General features: G+C 37.5%; 1 protein-coding gene across 1 annotated transcript in view; it reads right to left on the bottom strand.

Annotated features, from left to right (window-relative positions):
- Positions 1–17064, bottom strand: part of SCAI (suppressor of cancer cell invasion) — a 157201-nt gene that overhangs the window by 29029 nt on the left and 111108 nt on the right. The window contains exons 11-14 of the mRNA XM_081281926.1: positions 16876–16977; positions 15751–15829; positions 13513–13612; positions 3792–3873 (exon numbers count right to left, since the gene is read on the bottom strand). Coding sequence (XP_081138052.1) covers positions 3792–3873; positions 13513–13612; positions 15751–15829; positions 16876–16977 — 363 coding nt within the window. The remainder of the gene's footprint in view (positions 1–3791; positions 3874–13512; positions 13613–15750; positions 15830–16875; positions 16978–17064) is intronic.

The following is a 17064-nucleotide window of genomic DNA, read 5'->3' as shown; positions in this document are numbered from 1 at the left end:
ACTGAAGAATCAAGAGCTATCAATATTAGTGAAATACTTAGAAAAATGGTAGGTAAAGACCAAAACGTTGGGGCTGAAGTTTTAGCTCAGTGGTAGAGCACTTGACTAGCGCTATGAGGCACCAGGTTTGATCCTAGGAACCACATAAAAATAAATAAAATAAAGGTACTGTACCCATCTACAACTAAAAAATTTAAAAAAAAAAAAGAAAAAAAGACCAAGATGTTAATGGTGTCCTCCGGGAAGAAACAAATAGGGCAGGGCAAAAGAGTAGGTGACTCCTGTTTTTAGCAACAAACCTGAAGGAAATTTCCACCTTAGTTCTTACTGTGACAGCACAATGAAATTGGCCTTAGCTGGGTATGGTGGCTACTCAGGGGCTGAGGCAGAAAGACTGCTTAAGCACAGGAGTTCAAGGCCAGCCTGGGCAACACAGAGAGACTCTTTCCCACCCCCCAACCTCCTGAAAATGCTGATAGCTGAGGCCCATCCCAGGTGAATTGAATCTGAATCACAAGATCTGTGGCTTAGGTACAACTGGGTTTGAAAAGGGCTCTAAATGTTTCTGATGCATAGAAAGAATTGAGAACTACAGCTTTAAACAATATACACGAGTTACTTTCATAAAAATAAAAAGTAGGGCTGGGGTTTAGCTCAATGGTACAGCACTTGCCTGCATGGGTGAGGTACTTGGTTCAATCCTCAGCACCACATAAAAATAAATATACTGTGTCCATCTACAACTAAAAAATAATATTAGAAAATAAAAATAAAAGTGAAATAAAAAGTAATATTTAAATGAAGAAATAAGCCTAAAATGTTTGTGTTTAAATGAAGTAACCTTTAGCAAACACATACATGTCCATAAATATCCATATATAGGGCTAGGGATGTGGCTCAAGCGGTAGCACGCTCGCCTGGCATGTGTGCAGCCCGGGTTCGATCCTCAACACCGCATACAAACAAAGATGTTTGTCTGCCGAGAACTAAAAAATAAATACTAAAAAAATTCGCTCTCTCTCGGGCTGGAGAATGTGGCTCAAGCGGTAACGTGCTCGCCTGGCATGCACGGGGCGCTGGGTTCGATCCTCAGCACCACATAAAATAAAATAAAGATGTTGTGTCCACCAAAAACTGAAAAATAAATATTAAAAAATATTCTCTCTCTCCCCCTCTCTCCTTAAAAAAAAATTCTCTTTCTCTTTAATATATATATATATATATATACACACACACACACACACACACATACATACATGTAAAACATATAAAACAAAGTTGGTGCTCAAAAAACAATTTATCAAGGACTCAGTTCTCCTTTTTCATTAGTAACTTCTAAAGTGGTCATTTTAAAGATTTCTTTATACAAATTTTTGTGGGAAAAGTAAATATCAGATACCTTCGTGTGTTCCCCAGGGGACTGCAGATGTGAATGGGATGCTTTAGAGACACTAATGGTTAAAAAGATCAAATTGGACTGATTTGCCTACTGCATGTGGACTCCCCACTTGGGCTCTGAAGATCAGTTGGCTCTGGCTGATTTAACTCTTTAGAGGAATGACACTGCATGGGCCATCACAAACACCAAACACAAAAAAGTCCTTTATATTATTCTACAGTTGCCCTAGGCAACAGAATTTTGAAATCTAGAATGAAATAATGGTGCATAATTAAATAAAAATATTTCTAATTATGCACAATGATATTTTTAAAAATCAGCAATCGACCTTCATTTTACATTCAAGCAATGCTCTGAAAACAGCAGGCACATACAAGATATGGCATTCATGAAATTATAAAAGGTGGCATTCAGTAATGTCCAATCAAATGCAGAGAAGTCAAAAGTTACTAAAATATTCTAGATCATGTTAAACAACACACTTGACCTGGCCCAAGGGCAACACATTCTGTCATATCACCAAACTATAACAACTCATTCCTTTTAATTGAAAAGGCAGGATGCTGTCTGTGAATTCTGTGAAGACACATGTGGCCTGGACACTTCTGGTTTTGTAAGTATAAATGAGGTAACCAATACACCTTTTCCTTCAGCAGCCTCCTACCCTCTCCCACCTCTTACAATACACACAAAGTATGTAAATAACTATCCTAAAAATCAATGGTTACAATATTAAATTTGACAAAATGGGTACCAGGAAATACACTAAAAATTTTAAGGTGGGTTGAATGCTCATACTTCAGAGTTTACTTAAAAAAAAAAAAGAAAAGAAACTAAAGGGGAATGAAGGGAAGAGAGGTAAAGTGGAAACAGAAAAGATAGTAGAATGAATCAGATACTACTATCTTATGTGCATATATGATTACATGACCAATGTAATTCTACATCATGTACAACCAGGAAATGAGAACTTACACTTCATATATGTATAATATGTCAAAATACATTCTATTACCATGTATAACTAATAGAATAAAAAATGTTAAAAAATAGATGAATATACTTTGCCTGTTGTTACAAGAAAAAAAAAAAGAAACTAAACATGAAAATGAAATAGGAAACATTTACATGGGGTCAACTCTCCTGCTGTAGACATTTCCACTGCTCTCCTGACATAAACCTACTAAGGTCTGCTTTTCCACCTAACTACACATATGAATACCCACAACAGAAACAGCACAAATGGCAGTCTGAGTACCCAGTGTGTGTGTGTGTGTGTGTGTGTGTGTGTGTGTGTGTGTGTATTTTACTTGTTGATAGACCTTTATTTATTTATTTATATACAGTTCTGAGAATCGAACCCAGTGCCTCACATATGCTAGGCAAGAGCTCTACCACTGAGCCATACCCCTAGCCCATCCCAGTATATTTAAGAGCATATTTTTCACTAATACAGCATTCCAGGGGCTGGGGCTGGGGCTAGGACTCAGTGGTAGAGCACTCGCCTAGCATATGCGAGGTGCTGGGTTCCATCCTCAGCACCACATAAAAAAATAAATAAAATGAAGGTATTGTGTCTAATTACAACTAAAAAAAAAAAAAAAATCCAGGGGCTGGGGATGTGGCTCAAGAGGAAGTGTGCTCGCCTGGCATGCGTGCAGCCTGGATTCGATCCTCCACACCACATACAAAGATGTTGTGTCCGCCAAAAAGTAAAAAATAAATATTAAAAAAAAAATCCAACACGATTCAAAGGACTCTAAAAATCGTGTTTTCAACTTTAAAGATTTTCATTGCTGGCATTCTATTCATAATGATCAGAAAAAACATCATTTCAATAGCAAAGTATTAAAAAAAGGATATTTAGGTTATATTACTTATTTCAATATACAGGGTCATCATTCTTTTCCCTTGTCAAAATCTTATTAAAAAATTAAAGGGATGTAAAACAATATGTTGATGTTCAAAGAGTATCACTGTAGAACAACAGACCAAAATGTCAAAAACTACAGTGAACTGATGTGAAGAAGGGAAGATGTTGTAAAACTAGAAAATAAAATTAATCCACAGGTCTCTTCATGTATAAAGAAAATTATTTTGGGTTACATAACAAAAATAAACCTCCCATCAGAGATCTTGGAAATCTTGATTTTTTTTTTCCTGCAGGAGGATTTATTTTTTTCCACTGAGTGTCCATTCATGCATATTCTTGTTTCTATTCATAGCACCAGATCCTGACTAGCATGCACAACCTCAAAAGAAAAGAAACACTAAATACAAACCGTGTAAAATTAAGTAAAATAAAGCAAAACAAAAGGCACGAGTTTGAAGTGGGTACCCTGGGGCTGGTGCCATAAAGTCCAACGTGCGCGCTGACTCCCGTGGAACTCACCTTGTAGGCGACACTGTTGGAAGAGTCCACGATGATAAACAGGGGCTTCCTTGTGAACGGGTAGAGATCTCCAGGATGAAGGCTGGGGAAACAACAAAGGTGAGGGGTTGTGCAATTATGCCAGCCAAATCTCAAAAAATAAAATAAAAAGGAAATAGCTTATAGCTCTTTACATGATAGCACTGAGAGAAAAACAAAGGTCAATCAACCGAAAGACAAAAAATGTCTGTATTCCCAGGCAAGTTGGTTTTATTTGGGGGGAAAAAAGTTCAGAAACAATTACTTGAGAAATCTAAGTTAAGGAGAAGTTTACATGCTTAAAAATGAGTAAGCACACAGCATGAAATCCTCAAAACTCAACATATAGGTACTTGCTTCACAGATGTCAATGTTTCCTCTAAGAACATATTTCGAAAATAAGACAATAACACAATCAGAGTTGTATTTAGTGAGTCTTCAAAATCAATATCTAGGGTTTTGTGTATGTTTGTGAATATGTGTGGGGGTGGTACTGGCGACTAAACCTAGGGCCTCACACATGCCTTGTCACTGAGCCTTGTCCCAAGTCCTTTTAATTTTATTTCACTTTGAGCCAGGGTTCCCCAATCCCTCAACCCTGGCAATCACCTTCCTATTCTCTGTTTCTGAGTTTGACTTTCAAACACTACAAAGAAGTGAAATCATGCGGTGTTTGTCTTTCTGGGTTTGGCTTATTTCCCTTGGTGTCCTCCATGTTCACAGGTGTTGTCACAAATGACAGGATTTCCTTCTTTCTTATGGCTGAAAAATATTCCGTGTGTGTGTGTGTGTGTATGTGTGAACACACAGGTGCCAGCCATGTTAGACACTTAGGTTGTTTCCAGACCTTGGATATTGTGATATTGGATATTGTTACTAATGCTGCAATGAGCTGAGAGTGTGATTTCTCTGAGTTGAGAGTATAATTTCTCTGACATATTTTGCTGAGATATATAATTTCATTTTCTTGGATCACTAAAGTTCTATTCTTATTTATTTTTTATTTTTTTTGCAGTATTGGGGATTGAGCCCGGGGGTGTTCTAACAGTGAGCTATATCCCCAGCCCTTTTTATTTTAAGACAGGTCCTCATTAAGTTGGCCTCAAACCTGTGATCCTCCTGCCTCAGCATCCTGAATAGATGGGATTACAGGCATTTACCACTTTACCAGCATTTTAAAATTTTTTGAGAAATCTCCACATTGTTTTCCATAATAGCTGTACCAACTTACATTCTCACCAATGGTCTGCATAAGTTCGATATTTTCCATACCATCACCAATACGTATCTCTTTTCTTTAAAAAAAAAAATAGTATCCTGTTGAGTGCTGTGGGGGCCAGAGGGGCAGAGCAGAGTTGCAGCCCGCGTCCGGAACAGCCCCAGCGACCTGCCGGCGTGGTATCACTTCACCCCAACTGCGGTAGGGGCTGAGCAGAGCTGTCGCCGGAGCCCGCAAGGTAGGCAGACCACCGGCCAATCGACGGAACGGGCCCAGTGGCCTGCCGGCGTGGTAGACACATCACACCAATTGGAGTAGGGGCAGAGGAGAGCCGCCACCCACGCCCGGGAGAGGCCCAGAGGCCCATCAGCGTGGTAGTCACGTCACCCCAATTGGAGTAGGGGCAGAGCAGAGCCGCCTCCCGCACCCGGAACAGGCCCAGCGACCCCCTGGCATGGTAGACACGTCACCCCAATTGGTGTAAGGGCAGATCAGAGCCGCTGCCCGTGCCCGCAAGGTAGGCAGACCTGCGACCGACCGGCAGAACAGCCCCAGGGGTCCGTGGGCGTGGTAGACAAGTCACACCAACTGGAGGAGGAGCACAGCCGCTGCCCGCCCTGCAAGGGAGACTTTTCAACTATACAAGACTAATATAAACATATAGGGGGAAAATTTCAAAAACACAAAAGTTTCACCAAGCAGAAAGAAACGCGAGCAGTATGAAACGACAAGGAAAGAAAGGACTACAAGCAATGCAGGTCAACTCAACTTTAGAAGAGGTAATAGCTGCAGCAGATGGAATGTTACATAAAGAATTCAGGATATACACGCTTCAGATGATCTGGAGTCTCAAGGAAGACATTAGACAGCAAAATCAGACAATGAAAGATCACTTCGACAATAAATTACATAAACAAATCCAAGAAGCAAAAGATCAACTATACAGGGAGATAGAGGTAATAAAAAACAAACAGAAATCCTAGAAATGCAGGAAGCAATAAACCAACTTAAAAACTCAATTGAGAATACTACCAGCAGAGTAGAACACTTAGAAGATAGAACATCAGACAATGAAGACAAAGTATTTCAACTTGAAAAGAACATAGACAGCTCAGCAAGACTGTTAAGGAACCATGAGCAGAACATTCAAGAAATATGGGACAACATAAAGAGACCAAACTTAAGAGTCATTGGGATACAGGAAGGTATAGAGGTCCAAACCAAAGGAATGAGCAATCTATTCAATGAAATAATACGAGAAAACTTCCCAGACTTGAAGAATGAGACAGAATCCCAAATCCTAGAAGCCTACAGGACGCCGAATGTGCAAAATCATAAGAGATCCACACCTAGACACATTATAATGAAGATGCCCAGCATACAGAATAAGGAGAGAATTTTAAAAGCTACAAGAGAAAGGAAGCAGATTACATTTAGGGGTAAACCAATCAGGATAACAGCTGATCTTTCAACACAGACTCTGAAAGCTAGAAGATCCTGGAATAACATATTTCAAACACTGAAAGAAAATAGGTTCCAACCAAGAATCGTGTATCCAGTGAAATTAAGCTTCAGGATGGAAGATGAAATTAAAACCTTCCATGATAAACAAAAGTTAAAAGAATTTGCAGCTAGAAAACCATCTCTTCAAAAAATCCTCAGCAAAACATTTCAGGAAGAGGAAATGGAAAACAACAATGAAAACCAACAGTGGGAGGTAGGACAGTAAAGGGGGGAAAATAATCAAAGAGGAAAACAAATCATGTTTAGTAACATAAATAAACAAATATGGCTGGAAGAACAAACCATATCTCAATAATAACCCTAAATGTTAATGGCTTAAACTCACCAATTAAGAGACACAGGCTAGTAGAATGGATCACAAAACAAGACCCAACAATATGCTGCCTACAGGAGACGCATTTGATAGGAAAAGATATACATAGACTGAAGGTGAAAGGTTGGGAAAAATCATATCACTCATATGGACTTTGGAAACAAGCAGGAGTGTCCATACTCATATCAAATAAAATAGATTTCAAGCCAAAGTTAATCAAAAGGGATAAAGAGGGACACTACATACTGCTCAAGGGAACCATACACCAACAAGACATAACAGTCATAAATATATATGCCCCAAACAATGGTGCAGCTATGTTCATCAAGCAAACTCTTCTCCAGTTCAAGAGTCTAATAGACCACCATACAATAATCATGGGAGACTTCAACACACCTCTCTCACCACTGGAAAGATCTTCCAAACAAAGTTGAATAAGGAAACTATAGAACTCAATAACACAATTAATAACCTAGACATAATTGACATATATAGAATATACCACCCAACATCAAGCAGTTACACTTTTTTCTCAGCAGCACATGGATCCTTCTCAAAAACAGATCATATATTATGTCACAGGGCAACTCTTAGACAATATAAAGGAGTAGAGATAATACCATGCATCTTATCTGATCATAATGGAATGAAACTGAAAATGAACGATAAAAGAAGGACGGAAAAATCATGCATCACTTGGAGAATGAACAATACGTTACTGAATGATCAATGGGTTATAGAAGACATCAAGGAGGAAATTAAAAAATTCTTAGAGATAAATGAAAACACAGACACAACATATCGGAATCTATGGGACACATTGAAAGCAGTTCTAAGAGGAAAATTCATTGCTTGGAGTTCATTCCTTAAAAAAAGAAAAAAACCAACAAATAAATGATCTCATACTTCATCTCAAAATCCTAGAAAAAGAAGAGCAAAACAACAGCAAAAGAAGTAGAAGGCAAGAAATAATTAAAATCAGAGCTGAAATTAATGAAATTGAAGCAAAAGAAACAATTGAAAAAATTGACAAAACTAAAAGTTGGTTCTTTGAAAAAATAAATAAAATCGACAGACCCTTAGCCATGCTAACAAAGAGAAGAAGAGAGAGAACTCAAATTACTAGCATACGGGATGAAAAAGGCAACATCACAACAGACACTTCAGAAATACAGAAGATAATCAGAAATTATTTTGAATCCTTATACTCCAATAAAATAGAAGATAGTGAAGGCATCAATAAATTTCTTAAGTCATATGATCTGCCCAGATTGAGTCAGGAGGATATAGACAACCTAAACAGACCAATATCAATTAAAGAAATAGAAGAAACCATCAAAAGACTACCAACTAAGAAAAGCCCAGGACCGGATGGGTATACAGCAGAGTTTTACAAAACCTTTAAAGAGGAACTAATACCAATACTTTTCAAGCTATTTCAGGAAATAGAAAAAGAGGGAGAACTTCCAAATTCATTCTACGAGGCCAATATCAACCTGATTCCTAAACCAGACAAAGACACTTCAAAGAAAGAAAACTACAGACCAATATCTCTAATGAACCAAGACGCAAAAATCCTCAATAAAATTCTGGCGAATCGGATTCAAAAACATATCAAAAAAATTGTGCATCATGATCAAGTAGGATTCATCCCTGGGATGCAAGGCTGGTTCAATATACGGAAATCAATAAATGTTATTCACCACATCAATAGACTTAAAATTAAGAACCATATGATCATCTCGATAGATGCAGAAAAAGCATTCGACAAAGTACAGCATCCCTTTATGTTCAAAACTCTAGAAAAATTAGGGATAACAGGAACATACCTCAACATTGTAAAAGCAATCTATGCTAAGCCTCAGGCTAGCATCATTCTGAATGGAGAAAAATTGAAGGCATTCCCTCAAAAATCTGGAACAAGACAGGGATGCCCTCTATCACCACTTCTGTTCAACATAGTTCTCAAAACACTGGCCAGAGCAATTAGACAGACGAAAGAAATTAAAGGCATAAAAATAGGAGAAGAAGAACTTAAATTATCACTATTTGCAGATGACATAATTCTATACCTAGCAGACCCAAAAGGGTCTACAAAGAAACTATTAGAGCTAATAAATGAATTTAGCAAAGTGGCAGGATATAAAATCAACACGCATAAATCAAAGGCATTCCTGTATATCAGGGACAAATCCTCTGAAATAGAAATGAGGAAAAACACTCCATTCACAATATCCTCAAAAAAAATAAAATACTTGGGAATCAACCTAACAAAAGAGGTGAAAGACTTATACAATGAAAACTACAGAACCCTAAAGAGAGAAATAGAAGAAGATCTTAGAAGATGTAAAAATATACCCTGTTCATGGATAGGCAGAACTAACATCATCAAAATGGCGATATTACCAAAAGTTCTCTATAGGTTTAATGCAATGCCAATCAAAATCCCAACGGCATTTCTTGTAGAAATAGATAAAGCAATCATGAAATTCATATGGAAAAACAAAAGACCCAGAATAGCAAAAACAATGCTAAGCAGGAAGTGTGAATCAGGCGGTATAGCAATACCAGACTTCAAACTATACTACAGAGCAATAGTAACAAAAACAGCATGGTACTGGTACCAAAACAGGTGGGTGGACCAATGGTACAGAATAGAGGACACAGAAACCAATCCACAAAACTACAACTATCTTATATTTGATAAAGGGGCTAAAAGCTTGCAATGGAGGAAGGATAGCATCTTCAACAAATGGTGCTGGGAAAACTGGAAATCCATATGCATCAAAATGAAACTGAATTCCTTTCTTTCGCCATGCACAAAAGTTAACTCAAAATGGATCAAGGAGCTTGATATCAAATCAGAGACACAGCGTCTGACAGAAGAAAAAGTTGGCTACGATCTACATACTGTGGCGTCGGGCCCCAAATTCCTCAATAGGACACCCATAGCACAAGAGTTAATAACTAGAATCAACAAATGGGACTTACTCAAACTAAAAAGTTTTCTCTCAGCAAAAGAAACAATAAGAGAGGTAAATAGGGAGCCTACGTCCTGGGAACAAATCTTTACTCCTCACACTTCAGATAGAGCCCTAATATCCAGAGTATACAAAGAACTCAAAAAATTAGACAATAAGATAACAAATAACCCAATCAACAAATGGGCCAAGGACCTGAACAGACAATTCTCAGAGGAGGACATACTATCAATCAACAAGCACATGAAAAAATGTTCAGCATCGCTAGCAGTCAGAGAAATGCAAATCAAAACCACCCTAAGATACCATCTCACTCCAGTAAGACTGGCAGCCATTAGGAAGTCAAACAACAACAAGTGCTGGCGAGGATGTGGGGAAAAGCGTACACTTGCTCATTGTTGGTGGGACTGCAAATTGGTGCAGCCAATTTGGAAAGCAGTATGGAGATTTCTTGGAAAGCTGGGAATGGAACCACCATTTAACCCAGCTATTCCCCTTCTCGGTCTATTCCCTAAAGACCTAAAAAGAGCATGCTACAGGGACACTGCTACATCGATGTTCATAGCAGCACAATTCACAATAGCAAGACTGTGGAACCAACCTAGATGCCCTTCAATAGATGAATGGATAAAAAAAATGTGGCATCTATACACAATGGAGTATTACTCTGCATTAAAAAATGACAAAATCATAGAATTTGGAGGGGAATGGATGGCATTAGAGCAGATTATGCTAAGTGAAGCTAGCCAATCCTTAAAAAACAAATGCCAAATGTCTTCTTTGATATAAGGAGAGTAACTAAGAACAGAGTAGGGACGAAGAGCATGAGAAGAAGATTAACATTAAACAGGGATGAGAGGTGGGAGGGAAAGCGAGAGGGAAGAGAAATTACATGGAAATGGAAGGAGACCCTCATGGTTATACAAAATTACATAGAAGAGGAAGTGAGGGGAAAGGGAAAAATAATACAAGGGGGAGAAATGAACTACAGTAGAGGGGGTAGAGAGAGAAGAGGGGAGGGGAGGGGAGGGGAGGGAGGATAGCAGAGGATAGGAAAGGCAGCAGAATACAACAGACACTAGTATGGCAATATGTAAATCAATGGAAGTGTAACTGATGTGATTCTGCAATCTGTATACGGGGTAAAAATGGGAGTTCATAACCCACTTGAATCAAAATGTGAAATATGATATGTCAAGAACTATGTAATGTTTTGAACAACCAACAATTAAAAAAAATGAAAAAAAAATTCAAAAAAAAAGTGTGTGTGTGTTTGTGTGTGTGTGTATGCACACTATGTTTCTATTCATAGCACCAGATTTTTTTTTTTTAGTTGTAGTTGGACATAATACGTTTATTTTTATGTGGTGCTGAGGATCGAACCCAGCGTCTCACATGTGCTAGGCAAGTGCTCTACCACTGAGCCACAACCCAAGATCCCTCTCTTCTTTTTGATAATAGCCATTACAGGTAATAAATAATACCTTATTATGGTTTTAATTTGCATTCCCTGATGATTAGTGCTGTTGAGCACCTTTTCATATCTCTGTTAACTTTACCTAATATAAATAATTCAAAATTAAGGTCAATAACAGCATCAACATGTGGCTGGAGGGAACTTTAATCTGAAACATCACTGGACTGATCTCCCTTCCCCATTCTTTAATATGAAGAGTTGACATTTTTATGTCAAGTGTTACTAGGAATGGGATTTCAGACAAGTTCTTTTTTTTTTTTTTTTTTTAATAACAATTGCTCTCCCTTAGCTAGAGAAATTTTAGAGCTAATAATGGCTCAAGCAGTCAAGTTATTGTGCTTAGAAATAAGAGTAAACTTTCAGTAAGCATGGTGGTACATGCCTGAAAACCCATCGACTCAGGAGGCTGAGACTGGAATATCTCAAGTTTGAGGCCAGCCTTAGCAACTTAGCAAGAACCTAACTTGTTGGGAGCTGCCACATAGGAATCGAGTACCTCTTAGCCTTGAGTGATGAGAATGTGGAGATGTGCAAGCCAGCCATGGGCTGTGTGTGTGTGAACTATGGGCACTGAGCACACAAAGTAGACTGAACTATTGTTGCCCCCCTGTTTGGGCAGGCCTCGCTCTGGTCTTTCCGCTTGCTCTTCAATGATCCCCACTCAGCTTATGATATGGGCATGGCCTCCTTAGATGTCAGTCAACCTGCTGACAACAGACATCACGAAGCTAGACTCAATCCCCTGAAACGTGACCCCTTGCCTCAGCTGAGTGGCTTCTCCTTAATAAAAGTTCCAGCATGTGCTCTCTCTTTCCATGGACCCCTAAGGTCAGAGGAGCCGTCACAGGACCCAAAGAAAAAGGTGTCCCTGTCTTTTGTGTGATTATTTCATGCAGCTCAGTTCACCTGGAGTGGCACTGAGTGTTTTAGTCATGAGACACAACACTAACTCAAATTAAAAAAAAAAAAAAAAAAAGGAGGGGTCTGGAGATGTACCTGGTGGTAAAGCATCCCCGGGTTCAATCCCCAGTACCAAAGGGGAAAAAAAGAAGAGAGAAAAAAAAAAAAAAGCAAACTTTTATAGGTGAAATTCTATTTGAAATTGTTCAACTCAGTTCATCTGCACTAGATCAAACCAACAGAATCCTACATTTAAAAGTTCATATTGGGATCCTGGGGCTGTGGCTCAGTGGTAGAGCGCTTGCCTAGCACATGCGAGGCACTGGGTTTGATTCTCAGCACCACACAAAAATAAAATAAAGGTGTTTTTTCTGATATAAGGATGCTGATTAATAATGGGGCTGGGGGGAAGAATAGGAGGAATAGACAAATTTTACATATGGCGAATGGGAAGGAGGGTAAGAGGAGGTATGGGGCTAGGAAAGAAGGTGGAATGAGACAGACATTATTACCCAAGTACATGTATGAAAACACAAATGGTGCGACTACATTGTGTTCAACCAGAGACATGAAAAATTGTGCTCGATATGTGTAATATGAATTAAAATGCATCCTGCTGTCATATATAACAAATTAGAATACGTAAAATCTAAAATGAAATAAAATGAAGGTATTGTGTCCATCTACAACTAAGAAAATTTTAAAAAGTTTATATTGGGCTGGAAGTATAGCTCAGTGGTTGTGCTTGCCCAGCATGCAGGAGTCCCTGTGTTCAATACCCTGCATCAAAAAAAAAAAAAAAAAAAAAAAAAAAAGATTCATATTAATGTTAATAGGAATTAGGATCTAACTTATTATTTATTGATGTAAATATTTACTGACTCCTTCAACTGCAATGCAGTTTTGTTCACTATTATAATAGCAATGCTTTAATAGTGCCTGACATATAGTAGATTCTCAATATTTGTTAAATGAACATCAGTCCCAAATTCTAATTTCCTAAGATAGTTGGAAACTGAAATATTGCTAGAATCCACATAAGAGTTAATTTGATTTTTTTAAATAAAATCTTTATTTTGTTTATTTATTTTTAAGTGGTGTTGAAGATCAAATCCAGTGCCTCACATGAGCAAGGCAAGCGCTCTGTCACTGAGCCACAATCCCAGCCGCACATGTTATTAATAGTAGTTTAAGGGAACCTTTCCAGTACTAGAAAAAAGTGTCCATTTCACTTTAATATTTTTAAAGAGAGCCATAATTACACGGGGGTTGATTACCAGTATACATACCAGTGCATTTCCTTGTGGGACTGATTTCGTTTGTGGATAGCATCTCCATTTATAATATCCCGGTTACTATTAGTAAGTACACCTCCAAAATCATAAGGACCTATAAAAACAAAGGGAAGAATCCTAGACTTCAACTTGAGGGTGACACTGATCTGATTCAGATACAAAAGTACTACATGAACCTCTCAGTAATACAAGTGGACAATAATTAGGAAGTGTTTCAATTATTTGTAACATTTTAATTTAATCCAACATTTAAATGATTTCAATATATTGCCTATTTTGACATTTTAAGAAATCATCTCATTATAATTTTTTCAAACAACATAAAGAGAAACAAACTAGAATATACTACATCCCATTAATTTAGGTAGTAAAAGGGATGAGACCTGAGATACTGAGAATGACTTTTATATTTCAAGTAAAATCTAGCCAGGCACGGTGGCACACACATGTAATCATAGATACTTTGGAGACTAAGGCAGGAGGATTATAAGCCTTAGGCCAGCCTCAGCAAATTCCCAAGACCCTGTCGTAAAATTAAAAATAAAAAAGCCAGGGAATATATCTCAGTGGTAGAGCACCCTGGGTTCAATTGCAAGTACCATATACACACACACAAAGAAAATTCAAGCAAAGTTTAAATGTCTGGTTTAAAACAATTATTTTAAAAAGAATAGTTGTAGACTGATGGGGGTGGGGTCTATTAAAAATTGAATTCAGGAGCACTTATCAGCTACATTTCCAGTCCTTTTTATTTTGAGACTCGGTCTCATTAAATTGCTGAGGCTGGTCTCAAACTTGCAATCCTGCCCCAATCTGAGTCAATACAGTTACAGGTGTGTGCCACTATGCCTAACTATAGACTAAAGTCTTAATCTCTTAAAATACATATAATTTTAAATGAGCTACTAATTGTAGCATTTAGAGAAAAATTTTAATGTAATTGGAGAATCTGATTGCGAAAATTGCCTTTTCAAGATATGTATTGCCAAATTTCAGTGTATGAAAAAAATCTACCATTATCACTATTATATCAATCACTTCAGTTCTAGTTTTCCCCCTAGTCATATGGATTAGCCAATTCTTGTCTAAGTAGAACAACAATTGTGGGATGCATGGATAATTTCTCTCAAGGTCAATACATCAAGCAGGAACCCAGAAAACAGTATAAGGCATAAGACATGAAAAAGTATTTATAATAAAATTACTAATTTTATTGTACAAAAGAACTAAAGTACTTTAAAATTTTACATCACTGCCAATGTTTTATATTTTATGATTTTAAAACTTATCAATGGAAATATTATAGAGATTTGTTCTGGTTTGTTTTCATTTTAACATTTTAAGACAATCTGTAGGTCATGCAAGGAAGATGGCAGGGACATGCACTTTATAAAGGAATGCAAATTTCAACAAACAGATGAGGAGGAAAATGTTTAAAATGTCAAGAAATTGTTTTTCCCCAAAGATTTAATTGCCTTATTTACATCCAAGCTAATCATCTATTCTGACCAATTTCTAGATCATATATTTGGACAGTTTTTAGGCTTTGTTCTGAAACAGCATCCCAATTTTTTACACACTAAATCCATAAAAACAAAATAAAGGACTGAAAACAAAAGCATAACAAGGACTTGAACTTTCACAGTTACAAAAGTACACTGATTTCTACAAAGACTTTCAGCCATAATGTAGCCACTGACCAGACCCTCTAATGCACTAACGGCTCAGGAAAAAAAAAAATCACTCACTTTAAGTCAATAATTAGACTTTGTTATTTCATCACCCTTTTCTACTTTATTTTATTTATTTTTTGGTAATGGGGATTGAACCCAGGATTAACCACCGAGTCACATCCCCAGTCCATTTTATGTTGAGACAGGGTCTCACTAAGTTGCTTAAGACCTCACTAAATTGCTGAGGCTGGCCTTGAACTTGTGATCCTCCTGCCTCAAGCCTTCCAAGTTGCTGGGATTACAGGTGTGTGCCACCCACGCCCAGCTACCCCTTTCCACTTTAAAACATGAAACTCCATAAGGCTTTGGGCAAATTTGATAGTGAAGCATGCATTTAAATTAATTTTCTGATGATTTATGGGCTTCAAATAAACCAGTTTTCAAATCTGGAAGCCTCTTTAGAAAGTGTGAGATGGTCTGTGGGCTGTGGGCCAACGTCTTGTAGAAAAGAAAGAGAATTCAAGCCCTGCTCACGACAGGGAGCATTCCTTTATTGTACCTTCACTATCAGAACGACCTGTGGGGAAAACGCCAGTGGCTGACAGGTAAATTAGAAGCACACTATTGGCAGGCAGCTCCTGAAATTAAAGAAAATCACATATACAAAACAACAAACATGGAAAAGCAACACAGTTTTATTGGGCATTTTATGTTGTGGGGAAAACAAGAATGTAAGGTAACATATTGTTGTTTTATCCAAGGGAAAAGTCACTTGCTAGTTCTGATTTAGAACTATCTACATGGCAAAGGTTCATTACGAATCTATAACGTATAACTCTTCCCAAAAGCTGTCAAGACATTCTCTGCTTCAGAACCCTCACTATTTAGATAATGTTCTCTGAAAAACTGAAGTACAAAACTAAAGCTCTTTTCCTGATACTTAGGATGAAACCCAGGGGAGCTCTACCACTGAGTTACATACCCAGTCCTTTTTATTTATTGAGACACAGTCTTGCTAAGTTGCTGAGGCTGGTCTCCAACTTGTGATCTTCCTGCCTTAGCCACCCACGTGTCCAGGATTATAGGCATGAGCCACTGCACGTGGGATGGAGAAGTAAAGATCTTGATCACAGTTCTATACCTCTCCACAGATTTCTCTAGGCAAACCTACAGCATACTACCATTTCTCATCATTTTTTTCAGATGATTAAAATGTTTCTCACAGTAAATGAAAAAAAAAAGTTTCAGGAAGTTGCCTGAATATATGACATGCTATGCAACCTGCTCTTGTTTTTCAGTTCTGCACTAACTGCTAAACCTAAAGTAGTTTAGCAATAAAAATCTGAAGGCTGGAGAATGACAAGTAATCAATATTCTCATTAACTCATGGTCAGAAACATTTACAAATTATAAGCAATTTTCATTCCAAAAATAGCTGTATTTAAAACTATATTCTAAAGTTTTTATTTATATATTTATAAACATATAAATTTATATATTTATAAATTTCATTTATATATATATTCTAAAGTTTTTATTTATTATATTTAGGACTATTATTCTAAAGTTTTTCATTTTCACATTTTACCTAAACTCTTAACTCAAATATTCAGATAAGAGTGACTCTTGGATACACTCAGGGCATACTTTCCCCACATGGGAAAAAGTGTTGTATTACACGTACCTTAAAAGATGCTGCTAAGAATGTGTACAGCTGGCTGAAGGTTGGTTTGTAGAGCAGATACTTGTGGGGGTTTTCTCGTCTGGTAGGTTTGTCAGCTGATTCCTGTATTTACACACAGAAACCAATACACATAAAAGCGTATTTGACAGATGAATTATCAATGCCTACATTACCTCTCCTCCCTATAAA

Source organism: Spermophilus citellus, assembly GCF_964194105.1.
Source record: "Spermophilus citellus genome assembly, chromosome: 2".
NCBI classification, from domain to species: domain Eukaryota; kingdom Metazoa; phylum Chordata; class Mammalia; order Rodentia; family Sciuridae; genus Spermophilus; species Spermophilus citellus.
The sequence above is the reverse complement of the archived record's forward strand: the minus strand, read 5'-3'. Positions and strand labels throughout refer to the sequence as shown.